We start from the raw sequence: 21,281 nt of genomic DNA on the forward strand, positions 1-21,281 counted from the left end.
GAGGGCAAAAACGCCCCCATTTTTAAGAAAAACAGGCCCATTTTTCGCAAAAATGAGGGCATTTTTGCCTTCCCCCAGCCCCCAGAAGCACTCTGCAGGCCTTCCAAACCCTCTGCATGCCCTGGTTTTTGCCCGTTTTTGCAAAAAAACGGGGCGCACAGAGGGTTTGGGAAGCCTGCAAAGTGCTCCTGGCGGCCGGAGAGGGCAAAAACTTTTTTTTTCTTACTTACCTCTTTGAAATCTTGGTGCATCTTATACACCGGTGCATCTTATAGTCCAAAAAATACAGTACCTATTTTTCTGCTCTTATTCCAACCCCAAATGTTCATTCTTTATTTTGAATAACTCCCTTCCAGTTGGTTTATTTTTATTTCCATTAATCACCCATAGATTAATGGCTTTATGAATTTATTAAATAAATAAAATTCCCAGATGGAGAAAAAGGAGTATTTTTACTCCTACAGAAAGTTCATAATTTGTACAGTGCCCATATTAGCTCTTATTTTGCCCATTCCTAATTGTATTAGGTCCAATCCAAAGTTATTGGTAGAAAAAGAAAACTATAATCTCATTCCCATTAACACAAAAGGCCCTAAAACATTCACCTATCCACAAAAATGGTAAACCATGAAAGACACTACTTAGAGTACAGTAGATAGAATATGAACTGCCCTTAACATAGCTAAAAACTAACCTCTGTGGATGACTCAATACTGTTTAAGCTATTTAATGAAATATTTTCTCTGACGGTTTCTTTTTAGGCTTTTCATTGAATGATGTTAGAAAATTACTAGGCAACTTCTACTTTACACTCAGCACATTTCCAGTCAATTCCTACATCCAGATCAGGCCAGCATACATGCCACTTGGTTCAGCTACAAACATATACCTTGAAATGTATTAATTAAACAATAGCAAACTTCAGAGGAAAAAAAAAGTTAACTGGCAAAATGGGACAAAGTGCAAGGAAAAACAGGGAGAGCATAAGACATATACCAAAGGCACACTTTACACTATCTATGAAATTGTATCAGAAGGCAGAGTTTTCCGGAGTCACTGGAAATAATACAGTGAGCTTGGATAGACAAGGGAATGGTCTTTGGTTATTCCAGCTTTAACCCCTTTAAATCCATAAAAATAGCAGAATAGGTATGGAAAATAGGACACCAGAGATCCCTTATCTATTCTATACAGGGAATACATAGCCAAGAAATAATACCCAGTTAGCACAAATGAAGAGTGCAATGATCCTAACAGAGCACATCTAGGCTGCAAGTGACACATTCCATTAATCCTTTGGTTTGCTCTGGAATGCACGAGCATAAAATGTGAGCTCATTTCCTATGAGGATCAATGCAAGTGCACTCTGGAGTGTTAAAAAGCATCAGACTACCCAGGAAACTGCTCTGAAAATGTGCAAATGGCAAAAGAAAAAAAAACATATTACAAGCATTCTGGATATAGCAATTAGGAAAATGCCTGGCTTAAGTTTCCCCAAGAATTAGCAATGTATTGGTAGGATATTTTATTTTTTCTCTGCTGGACACATACTACCAACTTCCCTGCACATTCAAGATAGAGTGAAGCACCAAAGTATAAGTACAAAATGAAGCCAGCAAGGGAAAAAAAGGTCAGAAACATCTGTTTAGTAATATCACTGAGTGATATTTTTCTTTGTTTTTCTTGAAAGAGAAAAGGAAACTATAATCAGAAACTTGCACAGCTGGCTGGAACCATTACTGCCAGCCAGCCTGCCAGCCAGCCAAAACTGACATAACAAGGCAATTGATTAACAGATTCTACAATGGTTTTGCCAACCTGATCTTACGAAAAGCCCGCTAGCCTAGATTTAAAGAACTTATGCCAACATCTGCAAACTGGGTACCATTTTATATAGTCGAGCTATACAAAGATGCTTTACAATATGCATGAGCACAAAGTACTTTTCCTTGATTCATTAAAGGAACTATGTTTTTGTAAGGTTCATACAGCTGCCTTGAAAGTGGTCTCCAAGAATCTCCACTTGCATTTGTAATTATAGCCACTTTCTTTGTTAGGAGTTCTAACAAAGGTGTTTCGTGTGCATTTACACGCAATCAGAGACAGTTGTGCATAATTTTCAAATCAGTCAGTTGAATTTTTCAAAAGTTGTAGCTATTTAACATTTCAAAACTTGCTTAGATCTAACTAAAATGCACCTTTGGAATACTTTCCAAAGCCGTAACATAAATTCCTTCCTTCAGATTTTTATTTTATTCTGACTGATTCGGAATACATGCAAAATAATGTTTCAAGTTGCTGTCACATGTCAAAATCAAACTTATAACAGGTTATTTTGTTCTGTAATCAATGGATATTCTTCAGTTCCAAAACAGGACCTTTTTTTCTTAGGTCAGCAATAAGGAATTGTGTAACCTAATTGTGCCCCAGGCTACTTTGTAGAAATTTTTAATGATATTTGATACTTCTTTGAACACATTTTATGATATGTTCAATATTGCCATGCAATAATGGCAATCAAATTTATTTTTAAAAAATTGAACAAATATGTGGAACCTGATTGTGTCAAAAGCAGATTTTTAGTAGTTCTTCTAGTAGTGCTTCTGAACTATAATCTTCCCTAAGAAGCAATTCCTCATCTGAGAGAAATATGAAAGCTTTTAAAACAGACAACAGAGAATGATAAAAAAAATTATATGGGATCCATTATTGTTTCACCTCAGCACACAAGTGTCTCAAAGATTCTTATCTTACACAGTTGGAAGAGATAGTTAAAGACTTATTCTTGTTATACATTAGAAACCCCACAGATTAATCATATCAAGCCTCTATAGCAGAAAAATTTAAACTGGGGCTTCTGACTCAGAACAATTCAAATAGACTTTGAAATGTATTAAACAGACATAGTGGGAATCAGGAGAGAAAAATGGGTAATTATTGGCATATCATTTGAAATAAGAACAACAATGAAATTTTGTTTCTGAGATTCAGGCCAATGATGGACAGTTATTTACTGATAGAGAATCTATTGATCAACAGTTTTATTATTACTATAGTTATATTAACCAGAGAGTTTTGAACTGAATAGCAAATTATTAATTTCCTAGGACATAATAAAATGGAAGGGATTTCTCAGGAAGAAAAAAAATGTCACAAACATAATTATTACATGGTACTATAGAGCCACTGCAATCAATGAAACTGAAGAAAACGCCAGGAGAAGATAAATTTCTCACTGGGTGGCATAAAATTTTTAAGTATTTATTGGCACTTAAATTATTTGAGGATTATAATGAATCATTTATTCTTTATTTTCTTTTATTATTCTATGAGGTTTGTATTACAGTAACACTAAAGCTCAAGAGATTTCACAATATAAGCCAAGCTATAAACTTGTTATATATCTTTGTTTAAAATGAACATTAAAATATGGACTACAACACTAAATAGAAAGCTACAGAAAATGTACCTATTTCAATATGGCTCTATAAAAATAAGAAGCATCTGTCAATGTCTCCTTGATTGATAACTGATTTTATGGATATACAGTAGTCAGAGATAAAATAGAACCAGTTGCTCTAATTTTCTTGGATGCTGAAAAGGATCATATCAAAGGTCTAGGTTGAATTTATAAAGTATGTTCTAAGAAGATATGGATTTATTTATTTTTTTTGATCATTTGGTATTTCCATCCAGTGACTAGCATTATTACAAATGGAGTTATTTCTCAGATTCAATTGTGGCACCTGCAAGGATTTCCTTGTCTCATTTAATCCTTAATTTGGTTTTTGAATCACTAGCTTCCTATACTAGAGAGTCTCAAAATATTAAATGTGTTGTAGAACTCAATAAGGAATATAATTATTTTGATACATTGATGACACTATAGTTATTCTGATAATTATGTAAAGTTATTACCAACATTTTTTTGTAGTCATGCAGCAATATGGCTTATATTCTGGTTATAAATTGTAACACATCTAATTTGCTGCCTTGGGGATCTTCTATATCTATAAATTACTTAAAGACATTAGGCCCATCACTTCCTCTCATCTCTGGGAAGAAGGCAATGGCAAACCACTCCCGAAATCTTGCCAAGAGAACTACAGGAACCTGTCCACTCAGTCACCAGGAGTCAATACTCGTTTAAAATTACAACAAAAACTCTTAATAATAAAAATTTCCTAATGCAGGGGATATAGTTATCAATATCTCCTATTGATAGAAGATATAGTTATCAATAACTCCTATTTACAATTATTAGAAAGATGTAAACAAGACTTTGTTTTTGGACATTGAAAAACTGAGTTTGAAATAAAACTGTGCACAAATAATGAACATGTAATTGCTAAAATATATAATTTTTATTGAAATTTGAAATAGAAGAACAAGTGGAAAGACTGTATGATAAACAAGGCTAGGTATCTTGATAATATAGACAAACAATGTGAAATATGTGGCTGAAACAACTGAAATTTACAGTATGTTATAATTTTAAAGAGATTTTTTTATAAATGATGTATCATTGGTATATGTCACCAGACAAATTGTCTAGAATGTATAATGTATAAATTTATGATGGAAATGTGAACAAGTAGAAGGGTCATTTTATTATGTCTGGTGGCTATGTATAAAACTGAGTTTGAAATAAAACTGAAATATCTGGATTCAAGTGCATCAATTGAAAGGATTTTAAAGATTAATATACAATTGAGACCAGAGGTTTTTCTTTTGGATTGATGGGCAAACAGTTGGGAAAAATGTTATGGAGTTTTGTTTTTGTATATGTTATCTGTAGCAGATGATTGTATGTACAAGGATAGAAAGATTCGGCATTATCCCCAACCAAGGAATGGTAGGTGAATATTAAGGAACTTGCTAAGATGGCTGACTTCTTTGAGCAGAGAAAAGACAATATCTTCATTTAGTGCTGATTGGAAATCCTTTATAATATTTTGTGTGAAGCGGAAACTAATGAATGTAGGACTTATGGTTTTGCACCTTAGATTATAGAAAGAAGAGTTATGTTGAAACCATAGAGTAAGAGATAAATGTATAGTTATACTTATAGCTACTTAAAGAAGATCTTTGTATCTTTTTGCTTTCTTTTACCTTTTTTCCCGTTTCTTGCACCTTTAGCTATCTTTTTATTTTCTTTTTCTTACTTTACTTTGTATTAGTTTTTAATAACTTTTTACTTTACTTTTAAGTTTTTAATTAAAAAAAGTTTTTAATAAAAAAACTTTACTAAACTTGTGTTTTAAAATAATTAAAACTCCCATTAAGTCTTTGGGGTAATATTATAAAGTGAACATTATTTTATTTATGAACAAGGCATACCAAATAGGGTCCATAGAAATTGTATTATTTAATTACGTTAAATGTTTCTTCTAAACATGTTCTTGCTTGTTTGATGCATGACCTTTATATATTCCCAAGTAAAATAATATTTTTCTTGAAAAAAAAGTCAATAAAACATATTGTGATTGTGCTATCGGGCCTGACTTTTGGTACATTTGTATATTTTGAGAAGAATTCCAATGTTTATTTCTATTAAATATTTTACATAGATAGATAAGTAACTCACAATTTTTATGGCAGGGTAAAACCTCTAGAAGAAGGCTGTTAAACTCCGGGCTTGTGGGCCAGATGCATCACGCGCTGGCCACACCCACACCTGTTTTAGTGAAAGGGGGGAAAGTCCTGATATGTCACATGACACCACTGTGATGACATGAGTTTGACACCCCTGCTCTAGAATATCTTTGGTTTATGATGGTGGTGGCTGTAACCTATTAAACTTTCAACTAGACCATTGAGCTTTTATTTTACTAGCTTTTTTACTTAAAGGAGTGGGCAATATCATTTTTATGACTCTTATCTTAAGGCCCATCTCAGCAAGTTTTAAGGATCCAGATATGCTAAACTGGTTTATTTATTTCCAGCTTTGAAAGCTGCCAAAGATTGAATGATTGCTTATGTGCCATTAAGTGGGACCATCAAGTTGGTGTAGCCTCTTAATGACCACATAGATTTTTCCCCTTTGTATTTTATATTCTGATACACTAATAAAATTTGAAAACAAAAAGATTTCCCCCCTTGTTTTTCAGGTCTTACAATGGTGCATTAATCACTGTAAATATATTTGGTTATTCTTTATTATTCTTTATTCTTCAATTAGTATAATTATGAATGATCTTTGTTGGTGTTGTAGTTGTTTTTGTATTTCACTATTATTTTAAAAATGTGCATGCATAGGGAGGAAGGCATGCAGTAATCTGAAATCTGGTCAATGTAAATCTTATGTCCAGATATTGATCAGAATAAAATATTTGCATGAAGTAAATGTAAAGTTAATTCAATTTTAAAATTAGTTAAAATTTATACTTAGAAAGACTAATGGATGTGAAAGACTTAGAAAGATATACTTAGTCTTTCACACCCATTCTCTTGGTAACATTGTGGGAGGAGTCTATGGTAGCAAAAAAAAAAAAAAATGCTGTCAGAGTACTCCTGAGTCTCTTGGTTAAAAACAGTGCTAATATTTTTGACGATTTTCAGATATGAGCAAGTAAAATTCAGGGAAGCTCAGTTTCATAATAGCCAGTAGCAGAACTTCCTCTTCCCATCCACCACCCCGATATAACTACAATTCCTATGACCTTTTGGATCGATGTCACCCACAATGCTGCTATGGAAGCAGGCTGATTGGGCTGCTGGAAATTGTGGTTCAGCAGCTTTTGGAAAGTCACAAGCATTTTACTCCTTGCGGGAAACATTAAGTAGCTGAAGATCATCAGGACAGACATCAACCGAATGGACAGTCTAACTGGTATAAAGGCAACATTGTTTTCTAATATATTTTCTCAAATGTCAATACAAAGATTTCTGAGCACATAATCATGCTATTATATCAATAAATAAATGCATGCATGTGAGTGCATATATATAGTGACACCTGTGATCGTGATTACTATCCTGTTATCTTTGAAACCCAAGCACCCAAGCACCATACATGCTAATGCAAGGTATACCTATGTATTATACATATTCTAATTCATACAGCCTGTTTGTGATTTACATGCAGGGTGACATAGACACATGGTTGCATTTGTTGTACTTATTGCTCACATAAATATTTGTCTGCGGTACACAAAACATTCAAAAGCATGTGCTTCACAAAGCATCCTGCTGTATATGAAGCAGTCTTCCATGAAATATTAAAATAGGGTATCCTCCAGAGCATTAACAAAGCTGATTCAAAGCTATCTCTAGTTGTATGTATGTTTATCCAGGCACAGAGACTACCAGAAATGTAAAGTATCTGTGCATGTATATGCATGCATAGCCAGCAGGGACTGACTTCAAAGTAGCAGTATAGCTACTTTAACTCTAAAGTATAGGTACTTTAAATCTCCAGCAACGTACTTTAGTTACGTTAATGTGCTTTGTAAAGCAGCCCTTCAGATACTTTGTGCAACACCTATAGTTACTCATTCAGCAGAAATTTTCCTGCATATTGTGATAGCGAACTAACTAATTTGTACTTGAAGTGGATGCTATTAGTGGCATTCTCTCCTTAAGCATATTCAGTTGGACGTTTGACCCACCTCATTTTGAAGATTCAAGGCAGCTATCAGTATTCCAAAACAAAACAGAGAAAATATTGACCTGAATATCTTTTAAAAGGTGAAATATGAAGTACATACAACTCAGAAAAATCAAAAATTACTTCATACAATTATCAATGGGATTGTGCATACTTTTCTTTAATATGCAGTATTTTTTGCATGTTGTCATTTGGAGGTATGGCACATTATACCAGCCTACAGTAACTTAAATATATGGGAGACAGGGAACAAAGTGAAGACTCATCTACTGCTTTCAAAACTCTGAAACCAACCACAGTATGAAGATTTTTTAAAAAAATTTCTTGTTGCATAGATTGGTGCTAATTTCTCCCCTCACCCTCACCTTCCATTCTCAATAGGTTATTGGTTTTTGCTTTAAAAACACATATACCAGAATTGGAACACAAACTGCTATAACCTTTGGATTTAAAAAAGTATGAAAAGTCTCTTTCGGGCAAAATAACTACAAATCTCAGCATAATTTGAAAGCTATACAAAGGTTTGAGAGGGATTTCACCTGTACTGGATCATTAAATTCCAAAATGGGTAGGAAATCAGAAAGTATAAGAGTAACCAAATCATCCATTATACAGTACTGGTAGATAGTTTTGGATTTGCTCAGTATAATTTCTGTTGGCTGAAATAAAGACCAGTCGCTATGCTTGCATTTTTTATGTGCTTTCGAACTGCTAGGTTGGCAGAGGCTGGGATAAGTAACGGGAGCTCACCCCGTTACGTGGCACTCGGATTCGAACCTCTGAACTGCTGACCTTTCGATCAACAAGCTCAGCGTCTTAGCCACTGAGCCACCGCGTCCCTTGTACTGTTATATATAGGGTGTGCTTTATGCTCTTTGTTTTGCCTCTAGATGAAGTTGCTCTGCTTCTGAAGAAGCAGGTCTGCAATTTGGGTGTTTTCTACGTGTTTCCCCGAAAATAAGACCTTCTCTTATATTTTTTTGAACCCCGAAATAAGAGCTTGGCCTTATTTTCGGGGAGTTCTTATTATTTTGGGGCACATGGAGCAAGATGGGGCTCCTTTTTGCTGTCTTACCTGATTTCCAGCTCTGTGTTTAAATATTTTTGGGGAGGATTTATTTTCGGGGGGAGGCTTATTTTAATCATGTTCTCAAAAGCCCAATTGGGCTTATTATCAGGGGATGTCTTATTTTCGGGGAAACAGGGTACTTCTGTTAGATCAGGAGATGGAAGCTGTGGCCAGAAGAGCCTTTGCCCAGCTTGGGCTGATTACCAACTGCAGCCCACTTGAAGTGAAAGGATCTGAATACAGTGCCTCATACTCTCATCACCAGCCCATTTAGATCACTGGAAGACACTCTACAAAGACCACCTGGAAGCTTTGGTTGGTGCAAAATATAAAGGGCAGGGTGCTCACATACTGTAAGTTGACTATTGAACAGGTTTTTATACTGTTTTCAGGCACTGCATGGGCTTCCTATTAATTTCCGAGTGCAATTTAAAATGCTGTTATTGATCTATAAAGACCTTTGTGGTTTGGCACCTGGCTATCTGCAGGACCACATCTCCACACTAATGTCAGCCCAACAACTATGCTCATGTGAGAAGTATTGATTTCCACCATTTTCAAGAAAAGGGTGAAGCCTGGAAATTCTGCTGTTTGCTGATAAGACTGGCCTTCTGGAATGACCTCCAACTGAAGATTAATTTGTCTCCAGTGGGTTCTTCTGGAAAATATACTTCTAGTAAAAACTAAATACAGAGTGTTTCCAGAGGCTTCTGAACTTTGAAGGCAAATCTATCTATTTATCATCTAGCTAGCTAGCTAGCTATCATCTATCTATCTGTCTTCCTGTCTGTCTGTCTATCTATCTATCTATCTATCTATCTATCTATCTATCTATCTATCTATCTAGGAGGGTTATATTTATTGTATTTTTATATTTTGTTTACATATTTTTATATGTTGTTTGCCACAAACGTGATTTTGGTAGCTAACAAATTTGATAAATAATAAAAACAAAGTAGTGTTCTTTCAAATGCTTTTTATCTGGTCTGATCCTCACCTTCTCGAAATAGTACATGGTTGCTTAACAGTAGAACTGCTATCTTAGACATGCCAACATATTTTACTCTGAATCATTGCTTTCAGCTGTGATAGATGATGGAGTTGATGACAAACATGATTCAGGACTTTCTGCCAAGGTTATTGGTTTTAACTGAGGAAACTGTTCTGTCCATTTTCCCCACTAAGGAGCCAGGAGACTATAAAGGCCCAAACATGATCCCAAAACCTGCAGGTGCCAGTAATCCAAATAAACATAGAGCAATTAGCAAAATTAACACAGCTTTAAGTAGCTTGGTTCACCAGATGCAGAGACATAGTAGGGTTCCATAAAATGTAAAGTTATTAGAAATTAAACCATTAATCATCTGTTCAAAGGCCTGGATGCAAAAACCGTTCTGTCTGAAATGGATGATTTTAAAAAATGGCATGGATTTAAAGGGGACAATTCAGTTGTTCCAAGTCTGATTTTGAACCATGTTCTATAGCTTTGATTCAATTGAGAATAGGGGATAATGACCAGAATTCTTCCCTGCTCCCAGCATGTGCAACTACTGAATCCCAGAAACTCTGGAGGGCTATTTCAGATTGCCAACCTTCATCTATTTTTTTCAGATTGTTTGAATGATCTAATGCTGTAAAGAAAAGTAGCAAGCCAGATGTAAATGAAGTTAGTGGTGGGCTGCAAAGGCATCCGGATTATTGAAGATGTTAGTGGTGATTACAGGACTCCTTGTTACAGAGGGGAATAAAGGCAAATAGTAGCATTATTTCAATAATCAGGTATAGATGCAATCTTTGCATAGATGTTAAACAAGTTGTGCATCAGTCCAAAAGTATCTTAGATTCATATTTTAACATTTTCCCATCTACCCTGCATCATTATCCTTTAAATATTTTCACATAATTGATTACTTCCTTTTCACCTTATTTTTTGAAACTTACATTCATTTCAGTTTTACTCTTTGATGGATCATTATCACACATGTATAAATCTCTAATTTTTTTTCTCTTAATTTCAAATATCATTTGCAGTTTTTATTTCCATTCCACTCAACCTGGTAGGTGCTCTTTGTTTAGCCTTTTTCACCCAATATTTTTTTTAAAAAAAATCTATGAAAATTGTTGTGCCTTTTTCATCTTATTTGCTTTTACTACATTGTTCGCAACTTTTGGGGATTTTTTTTCCCTCTAAAACATTCCCCCATGTTCCCCCATATTTCAGTAATTCATTTCTAAAAAAAAAAAACTTTCATCACTTTTCAAGCCATATTCTGTCATAAACAGCCAACTCTTTCCTTCCCCACCTCAATTAAATCTTATCCCAATATTCCTGTTAAATTCTTCTTTGTCATCACTCTTGTTGATTTGACTGCTGTTATTGCAACTGCAAAACTTCTGTGAAGCAGGTTTCACTAAGGAACACACTTTATTTAATACATTATTCATCTAATGTCATCTACAGAGAAATCAGCCAGCCCAATGAGTCCCTTTATAGCATACCCCATTCCATTTGCTCTCATTTTCAGAGCAGTCAACGTTTTCTGGTCAAACAGAAATTTCTGTCTTCTTGGAATGCTTTAGCGGGTTTTTCTTCAACATTATTATATTTCTGCAAAACTTAAGGTTTCTGTATCCTTTCCTCTTACATGTGGAAGATTCATTCAGCTGTATGAGGACAGGCTAAGTCTGCCAACGTTATATACAGTGTGATATTCAATAGTAATAAAAAAAGATGAGTGGCAGACAAAGAAGTTATTTAACAAAGAATACAAAGCAAGATAATGCTGTTGATTTGAAACATTTACCTCCTTCAGACAACCCATGAAGTTATTGCTGATAGGAGATCCAGGTAAATCAGCTGTACTGGGACTTCCACCGACATAGAAGAAGTCATCTGAGCCAAGCATAGTATAATCCTCTTGTGTGTAGCCAGTAGTGGTGAGGATTCCATCCACAGAGATTGTCACCTGTTTGAAGAATGCAATGGACAAAACAAAAACAAAAAAAGGAAAAGAAAAACAAAATTCCCAGCAATGACCTTACGGTTCTTAAAAGAGCAAGTCCTCTCCCTATTTTTATAAAACTTTTAGGATAGGTTTTGCTGATCTTTGTTGATTCATTGCAGCTCAGTTCCATTTTCTGGTCTGCTTTTTGTCCCTCCACTCCAAGACCTTAATCACCTGCGTTGCTAGTTCAACTTTGCTACTGCCAAAAAGATAAGCTATTCTACCTGCCATTGATGGCTTCCATTTAATAAGGCCAGAAAATGGAGCAATTGGTGGACGGGAGCGCTTATCTGAGCTGATAGTATGATTGATTAGCCATTATTGGTAGTGATTATTGTTAGTTATGACTGTTAGCAAAGACACTAATGATGAAGTTGATATATTTGATTTTGCTTCTTTGTATTTATTTGGCTCACAGCACACAAATGAACATGCATTCAGGGAAGGGAGGAAGGAAAGGGATCTCACTTTCAATACATTATGGAATGAACATGCTATGTGCCTACGAAGACACCCACCACCACCCAGTACTGCAACTTAAAAAGAAAAAAAAAATACAAAAATTTTAAAAAATTAGGATTATAAAAAAATGAAAGAAAGAAGTCAACCATACATCAGCAAAAATGAAAAATATAAAGTGAATTTGAAAACAAGAGAAAAAAAATTGGCAAACGTGCTCACACTCTGTACTTCAGCACACTCATGCCACTGTTTTTCAAAATCCGGACGGACAAAGTATCCTGAGAGAGATAGTTTTTTTCACACTTGCATGCATTCCTTAAAAAAAGCAAAAAAATGAAACCATAAACTATAAAAGGAGAAAAACAAAGCTTAAATGAAAGGAAGGCTAAATTTTAAAAATCTAAAAATAGTCCAAACCCCATAATTCATGGAGGTCAATGGAAAACAGAAGGGGGAGGGCAGGAAAGGAAGGTTGTGAAAATGATATATGTAAGTGATTTAAAAGTTAGATTAGTGGCTTGGTGGACAGATGGGTAGAGATAGCTGCAGTATGGTGTTTGGGAAAGGAGGTGGGGATTAACCAGACATAGACATGCCATGCAGCGTATATATTGCCCTGAACCAAACAACTGGCTGAGCTTCTGTTGGTTATGGCTGGTGGAGTTTCAAAAAGACAGAGAAAGAATATGTGTGGAGGCTGGCCCGATGAAGAGGTTAAGATGGAGTGAGAAAAAAAGAGGGAAGTTTGGCCCAATTTTGCCTACAACTGTTATTAGAACCAAAAAAAAAAAATGAAGGGGGAAAGACTGGGCTCACAACAACAAACTGTAGGCCCTGACATGGTAGCTGAGTTAAAAACCTTCAGAAAAACAGAAAAAAAAAAGTCTCACCTCCCCAAATTAAAAAAAGGGGGGAAAACTAAAGAAAAGAAAGAAAAGGGATTAGCAAAATATTGACAAAAATAGAATTAAAAAATCTTTTTAAATAGATAAAGTGAAGAAGCCAGCAAAAGAGATAATTAAATCCCATTTCCAGAACTATTGTATTTATTTTCCTTTGTTTTTGTCTTATGGAAAATATATAAAAATACAAATAGTAAGAAAAGGTAACTATAGCAAAATCAAAAGAAGAAGAAGAAGAAGAAGGGGAAGGTAAGTTTAAAGCGGAAAAAAAATAGGGGATGGGAGATGGAGAGGGAAAGGAAGATAACACACGGCAAACCCAAAAAAAAGAGACAATAAGAATGATATCTACCAGACAATGTAGTTTGTTTACCATAGCGTGTCCAATGCCTGAGTGCTTTGCGGAAAAGGGGGAAGAAAGGAAATTAAAAAATTGTGAACAGAACGATTGTTAATTAAAATAACCAAAAGCAAAGATGAGTCGTTAGGGTGTTAGTACATTAGTCGGTTAGTAAAAATGACACATTGCATGAATGGTCTAGTGTTAGTTTTTCAAAAAAAGGCATGGGGTGCCCGACACACACAGAGTGAAAAAGAGGACAGCATGAGCAGGACTGTCTGGGATCCATGCCATAGAGATTGTTAGAAGGAAGGGAGCTGCCTGCCCTTCTCATTCTTATGCTATTAGTTACCCATACCATTCTCAGAAACAAGGGATATTTCCTCTAAAACCCAAGTAGAATTTGAAGGATACAAACAATACTTACTTTTCAAGTGAAAATCAAATATGTATTCACCCTCTGTATTTCTCCACCCACATAAATAATGACAAACCATCATGAGTGATTTTAACCATTCCGTCCCACTTCCCAATCCATTTCAACCTCCTTTTAGAGTTCCATTCAATACTACTCTCTGGTATAGCTCAGATATTCTAATTAACTCAACCTATCTCTTGAGTATAGACAGTTGCTTGACAATTCCTTTGCACTCACCAGTTCCCAGAGTTATTTTTTTTTCCTTTACGGTAGTTGAACTTTTAGAAAAGACATACAGAATATAAAAGTCCAGACTAACAGAGACAACATGTAGCTCACCTGCAATATTCAGGAAAGTGGGGAGAAGTTTCCCTAATTGAAGGAGGCATGAAGATTGCTTGCATCAGGTATTTTGGATTGAATGGGAAAAGGTTGACAGAATTTAATATGTCATTTGAGGAAAGAGAAGACTTGTCTTTCTTACCCATGGATAGTTTTATAACTGATTTCCAAACTGCCAAGTTTGGTGATATTTATTTGTTTGAGAGATTTCAAAGAAAGGTTTAATTAGTAGTGTTTAGAGTAGTGTTTACCAACATGGGGGAACATGGGGAAACAGTTGATAACTGAGTTTTTAGTTCTTCTATTTTCCAATGGGTGCTGGAATCCTTTGATTATGCAAACTTGAAGACAAGTATTTTTTTTTTCTGAAACAGCAAAACTAAGGGAAATGTAATGTGTACATTCACCTCATCAAATATATTTTACAGTTTTCATTGTGTTTTATCATTTTCATAGTATTTCAATAGTCTGGTAAACTTATTTGAGTAGAGCTGCACAAGGACCAAAAAAAAAAAAAGTTAATATCTGCAGCCAGTCTAAAATTTATTGGGAAAAAATGCTGCAGTCCTTTAATTGCAAAATTAAGTTCCACATGGTTTTAAGCGATTGTGGGTTGGGTGAGATTGGGCCAATCAGGTTGTTCTGTTCAATCTCCTGCTCAGATACATTTAGATTTTACAATTTCAAAGAAATTTGTCTTTGTTTCATATTTATTTATACTATTTTATTATATTTTACTATTTGAAGTTAATAATATAAATATAGCATCCTTAAATAACATTTTGATGAAAAGGAAAAAGCAGGACAATAACAGTTATTGGTAGGCTGTGTTCTCTTTTGATAGCAATAGCATTTAGACTTATATACCGCTTCACAGGGCTTTATAGCCCTCTCTAAGCAGTTTTACAGAGTCAGCATATTGCCCCCAACAATCTGGGTCCTCATTTTACCAATCTCGGAAGGATGGAAGGCTGAGTCAACCTTGAGCTTGGTGAGATTCGAACTGCCAAATTGCAGGCAGCCAGCAGTCAGCAGACATAGCCTGTAGTACTGCTCATGTATGTGTTGTTGTTGTTTTAAATTGTCACTGTGGAGTCTGATGGCTTCAAAAATCAAATCAAATTAATAAAATATTTAACAGAAATATATTGCAGCCGCAATGTAAGTCCTATTTTCATATTCTTTTATTTTTAATCATGAAAATTAATATTTTAATAAGCCTTTCATCACATGCTGGAAAACATGATTGAGAAGCATAGCACATAGAATTTGTACCATTTCCTTTGTTTTATATTTATTATTTGGATCTGCATATTTAAATGTATCTACAAGAAAAACAATATTACCAACCTTTTTCTGAAAGTGCTGGTGAAAAATATTGACACTTTCCAATTCTACCATTAAAAAGGTTTACATAAACAAACATTTTTGTTAAAATAAACATATGGGAAATTTACTGGGGCACAAACTACTTTGAATTAAGTTAATGTATAGTGATTTCTCTATGCAATAAAATGTTATTTTTTATATATAGCACATCCTTTTTTTAAAAAAAATGCATGTTTTTTTTAAAAAATGAATGTATAGCTGTTCTTTTATAAGTTTATGGTGTCACGTTATAGGTGTCAAAAATAACAAATTTGAATTATAATTTTAAAATACAAACATGTATGCCTGCTTACAGAAAACCTGCATTAGTTTTTTAATTGAAATGATAATTTTAATGTGCTCCATGAAGCATTTCTTGATAGAGAAAAAATGGAATGCTGTTGTCCAACAAAAAATGTTATTTCATTCTGTTATACATGTTCATTGTCTGAATATATAAGAAAGCAAAAACAAATATCTATTTTTAAAAAACTGCTGTAAATTCTATATTGCCACAACCGCTGTCTGTATTTTGAACAGGCAGCTGGGTTATAGTTAAAAATATTAGTTTTACTTTGGATTTTGCCCATCATTTAATGAAATAATATAATATGAAATATAATATACCACTAACTAAAATGGTCATCAAATTGAAAGAGAATTTCAAAGAACAACCATTATAAAAATATAAGTTTGTAGTGAGTAAAAATATATGTGCATGAAACATGGATAAAATGAATCAAAAGTTATAGTTTAAAATTATATTTTGAGGATGACCATTTCCAGACAATGAGAAAGTTTAAATGAAATAAAATAATTAGTTCAAGGGAAATAATTTCTGCCTTCAGATGTAGCGCTGTAGTCCGATGCTCCTTTAACCAGAGTTTGGCCTAATACCATACTATTGTAATGATTATGTAACTATACCAATATTTAGAAATTAAACATTTGATTCCCTGGAACAAAATGACACAAATGCAATTTAAAAAAAACCCCGAAAATATCTATGGGCAAATTAAATTAAACTGCTCTGACTGAAACTAACTTTAAAAATATAGCAAAGAACACTTTGAAGTTATAATGAGGCTTACTAATCAAAACATATAGGAAAAAGGAAATATAGAAAAGCAGTATTGTTGGTGTTCCCCAAGATTCAAAATTAAGTGTTCTGTTTTTAAAGATATCTCAAAATAGGCAAAGAGTTCTTAGTATCTACCTACCTACAATAATGGATCAAAAGGTATACTGAAGTGTGATTTTCCAGTTGGAAAACTAAGGAAAACTGTGAGAGAGCTAATTTTGTGAACCTCTAAATAAAGTAAATAAACAAACAAACAAATAAATAAATGACTGTGAAATCAGAAAGGCTAAATTAAATATAATAAAACTAAAGTCTTTGAATTGTGGCACCAGAGAAAAAGGCTTATAATACCTTGGACTGAAAGAAGTAATAATTTTATATTAGAAGAAATAAAACCAGAGGCAAAAGTCACTGGAGAAGGTCATGATACTTGGGAGAAAAAAATAAAATAATAATAATAAAGGACAGCAAAAGCAAGGTTGCTAAATACTATTTCTGTTATTACAAATGTGAGCTTGCAAGAATTTATAGAAGCAATTACTCACAGACAATCCTAGTTAAATGTTGAATAATTTAAGACTTGGAAGTCACGCAATGACTGAACAGCAACAAATTAGACTTAGAATGCCTGGAATATTCAAATATATGCAACGTTTACAGTTTTGCTTGCTGTCACCAATGCCTTGGTCAGCTCTTGTTTGGACTCATAAAGTTCAGCTAATCCAGAATGTAATAGCTCAAGCAGTGAATTTGCCCACTATGCTTCTGAGTGCAATTCATGATGGTTGTCACCTTTAAATCCCTACAAGGCTCAGGATCTGACCATTTGTAGAACTGCTAATTTAAGTGGCTTTTGCCAATCTCTTAAAAATTAAGAGAAGTCCCTTCCAGATCCTGGCCCTAAGAAGTGCCATCTTCAGTAACTATGTGGTTGGGCCATCTTCATTACTGCTCTCCTTAAGCAGAATAGAATTTCTGTGAAAGACAGATTGGCTCCAATTCTTTGAAAAAATAAGCCATTCTCTAAAAAGACTACTGATATGAGAACACTATGGAAATTCAGTTATTTGGGGGGGGGGATTGGCTAAATTTGGAGGGGAGAGAACAGAGAAAAAGATATTCCTACAGCTTGACAGTGATTGTTAACGTCCTTAAACATACATGGATTATTCTTTTCTATTATTATAGAAATTCCTTAAGTCAGTTTTTCCATCCCATAAAAGCATAAAATGATTGGTTTTAATATGCATATGTGCAAGTAAAATAAATATGCAATGCTTTGCTTAAATCAAGAAGTGTTTGAACATAAAAAGTTAAAATATCTATTTGAAATAATGATGGGTGACAAACTACACAACATTTACCAATCAGTAAGAACTAAAAGGGGGGTATGTACAATAGAACATTTATTTGTCATGCTGTAAATGGACCCAAGTGATTTAATATATTTCACCAGCTTTCAGAAGGAAGGTTATTTATATTCATCTGTATCTATTAAAAGCTTGGGAATATTTTAGGAGGGAGGGAAGAGTTTGATACTTTAAGTCTGGGTATCTATGTAAAAATATTACCGTGTTTCCCCGCAAATAAGACCCTGTCTTATATTTTTTTTTGAACCCTGAAATAAGTGCTTGGCCTTATTTTCGGGGATGTCTTATTATTTTGGGGTGCATGGAGCAAGGTGGGGCTCCTCTTGCCGTCTTACCTGATTTCCAGCTCTGTCTCCCTAACCGTAACCAGAGGAAATGGTGGGGACCAGCTGTGCATGCAGTTAAATATTTTTGGGGAGGGCTTATTTTAGCACATGCGCTCAAAAGCCCAGTTGGGCTTATTATCAGGGGATGTCTTATTTTAGGGGAAACAGGGTATCAAATAGAGCTGTGTGTTTAAAGAAGTAATAAATGGAGTTAAAATATTATAAAATATTAATAAAATATTAATAATAATAAAGGTATGGGGAAGGGGATCTTCAAAGAAGCGTTCCTCCTCTATGTAGTCATCATAGGGAAAGATGGATAGAGACAAAGGCAGTAGTAGCATAGCTTCATAATGAAAATCAAAGCAAAGAAATAAGGAGATCTGGAAAAAGTACGGCCAGTATCAGGACCATAAGGTTAAAATAAGCACCTCACATACAGAAGAAAAATAGAGAGAAACAGAAGAAACAAAGACTATTATCAGCCCAATCCACTTAAAAATCCACCCGCACAAACTCTCTTGAAATGATCTTGCTCAGATATCATTCTCAGGTATGTGCAGCAATGCAGTTTGTCATTCATCACAAAAGGTTTGTGCAAAAGAAAGTCCAAGTGAATCAGGCCCATTACAGAATTAAAGTAATGATATTATGAAAATGGTTAAATCAATTACTAGGACATAAAGGAGAAAAAGAAAATGGATAAAGCTGCTGCAGAAAATACTTTCCGTTCTTACTGTAATTAAATGCAACAAGAATATTACTGATAAGATTGAAATGTAATTAAGGAAATAAGAAAAAACAGAAAGGAAAAGAAGGGGGGAAGTGCAAAGGAAAAGTGAGATAAAAATGAAGTTAAGTCACAAAATAGTGTTAAAATAAATTGGAGATGGGGGAAAGGTAGAAAATTATCAAGTGGTAATGAAGTTATTGCAATGAGGCCAAGTTATAGTAAATGAATGAGCACTTGTTTTCCCTCAAGTTACTAGAAGTGTTAGATGCTCCTCCCACTCCAAATAGATATACATCTTTCAACTTCCTTCTAGCTACTAATTTACTATTATGTTTATTCACTACAACAGAACTTTACCACAGTTCTCTTCCTTTCCTCATTACCTGCCGCAGGTTGCGAGTCACTTTTACGTTGTGCCATTGGTTGTCATTAAATTTGCCACTGACTGGCTCCACAATGGCTTCAAAGGCTCCAGATCCCAAGTTAATGATCAGTGAGACGGCGCCATCTTTCAGAGCCAGGTTGACATAATCAGCCGACTTGCCCGTGTGCAGGATTAGGCCGTTGCGCTGCCATGTCTTGAAGGACAGTGTGATTTCATCACTGCTGCTTTGAATGGGGTTCTGGGACAGGTCATAGCACAGGTATTCGGAGCCACGGAAAGTGGCTACATTCTCGTCTCTTGCTGCAGAAAGACAAAAGGAAAAATGCAGGAGACTGGTCAGCTTTGTTTCATGAAGAAATAACATTCACTTTGCTTCACTGAAACAGATATTCATGAATCATGGTTATTTTTGTTCTTGCTTTGCATTTATTTACATTGCTAATATATTCAAAACAGGGATAAGGCACTTAGTACAACCATAAACTTATACTGCCTCTGGACAAATATTACTTCTTAGAGCACAGGAATGTGATATAGTCTGATATAGTCTGATATAGTCATCAACATTTATATCAAACCTTCCAATCAGGTAACATTTTTAGTCTCAGAGCACAGTTTAAAGCTTTATTTTCCTGGCTTATTCAAAAGAGGAGTATAACTTCAGAAGACAGATTAGATTTAGGAATGAAACTGATAGACTATATGGGAAACACCAGACCCAAAAGATTAGAGTATCTTTTTACTTGATTTAGGGAGATACAGTAAATGAATATAGTACATAAAATTGAGCAAATGGAAGTATGAGCAATTATTTGAATTAATCAAACAAAACTTTCAAAAAATTAACATGCAATGAACTCAAACCATCAGAGGCAAATATGTGGGTCTAACATCTATTTTAGCAGCTTATTTAAAATTCTTCTAATTTCCTTTCTTTCATGATCATTAGCTCTTTATTTCATCATATGTAATGTATTGCATAAAAGTGGGCAATTTTCAATCTTATTGGAAAGTTGGCACCATTTATAATATCCAATAATTATTTCACTGATTTTGGCAAATTGCTCATTTAAATTTACTGATAACTAAAGATCAATTATCTTGACAGATTTGTTTCTGGTTTTCATTCATTGACAAAACAGCATAAAGAAACCCATACTATATACAATAAATATAAGCTATCATCTGGAGTTACATCAGTCCTTTGAAAAAGGTACCTCAGAAAAGAGAAAGCAAATATAAATGTATACATTGCTAAAACAATGACTTTTCCAGATTCTCAAAACTGTATGTATTTATTTATTTATTCAATTTCTATAGCCGCCCAACTCATTATGGGCAATTTACAATTCTAAAATTATAAAACAATTTAAGAAACATTAAATCACTAAAACATCCACAAAATAAATAAGTACACTGAGCCCAAGGGAGGGGTCAAACATGTCACCAGTCTCAAGTCCCTTCGTTCCCACAAGAGATCTGATTCAAGCCCACCTTATATTCCATTGACTCTTATCAAGCGCCAATTTGCTTTGGCCATTAGTAGTTCAGATTATTGTAGAGAGCGTAAATTTGCAATAATATTCATTTGCACTGCCTGGATTTCCTGATTTCTCAGGCTTGACATGCAAACAGCATTTGTGACGATTAATTGACTAATAGTAAAATCAAGTAATGGGGCCCTTAAGACATTCAAAGCTTCAGGTACATAGCTATGTTTTTAAAACTTTGTGAAAAGGTAACAGGGTTAGGCCATGTGTGACAATGATCCTCCCAGTCCAGAAATCGGAGTAATTGGAGGTCTACTCAAAGTTGTGCAAGGCTCTCCAAACTATAGATGCCACTTTCTCTTCAAGCAGGAGCTTGATTGT

General features: G+C 34.5%; 1 protein-coding gene across 31 annotated transcripts in view; it reads right to left on the minus strand.

The window, feature by feature from the left end:
- Window positions 1-21,281, minus strand: part of NRXN3 (neurexin 3) — a 1,299,896-nt gene that overhangs the window by 903,731 nt on the left and 374,884 nt on the right. For 25 of the 31 annotated variants that reach the window (XR_009621379.2, XR_015728807.1, XR_015728806.1 and 22 more), the window contains 3 exons: window positions 19,409-19,710; window positions 13,421-13,444; window positions 11,483-11,644 (listed from right to left, as the gene is read on the minus strand). Coding sequence is in view for 28 of the 31 variants with exons in the window: in XM_060687369.2 (XP_060543352.2) it covers window positions 11,483-11,644; window positions 13,421-13,444; window positions 19,409-19,710 (488 nt within the window). In the remaining 3 variants the exon portion in view is untranslated. The remainder of the gene's footprint in view (window positions 1-11,482; window positions 11,645-13,420; window positions 13,445-19,408; window positions 19,711-21,281) is intronic. The other 6 variants (XM_087873466.1, XM_087873465.1, XM_087873450.1 and 3 more) reach the window with 1 other exon arrangement.

The sequence above is a fragment of the Pantherophis guttatus genome, chromosome 1, assembly GCF_059756535.1.
Source record: "Pantherophis guttatus breed Tessera chromosome 1, ASM5975653v1, whole genome shotgun sequence".
NCBI classification, from domain to species: Eukaryota; Metazoa; Chordata; class Lepidosauria; order Squamata; family Colubridae; genus Pantherophis; species Pantherophis guttatus.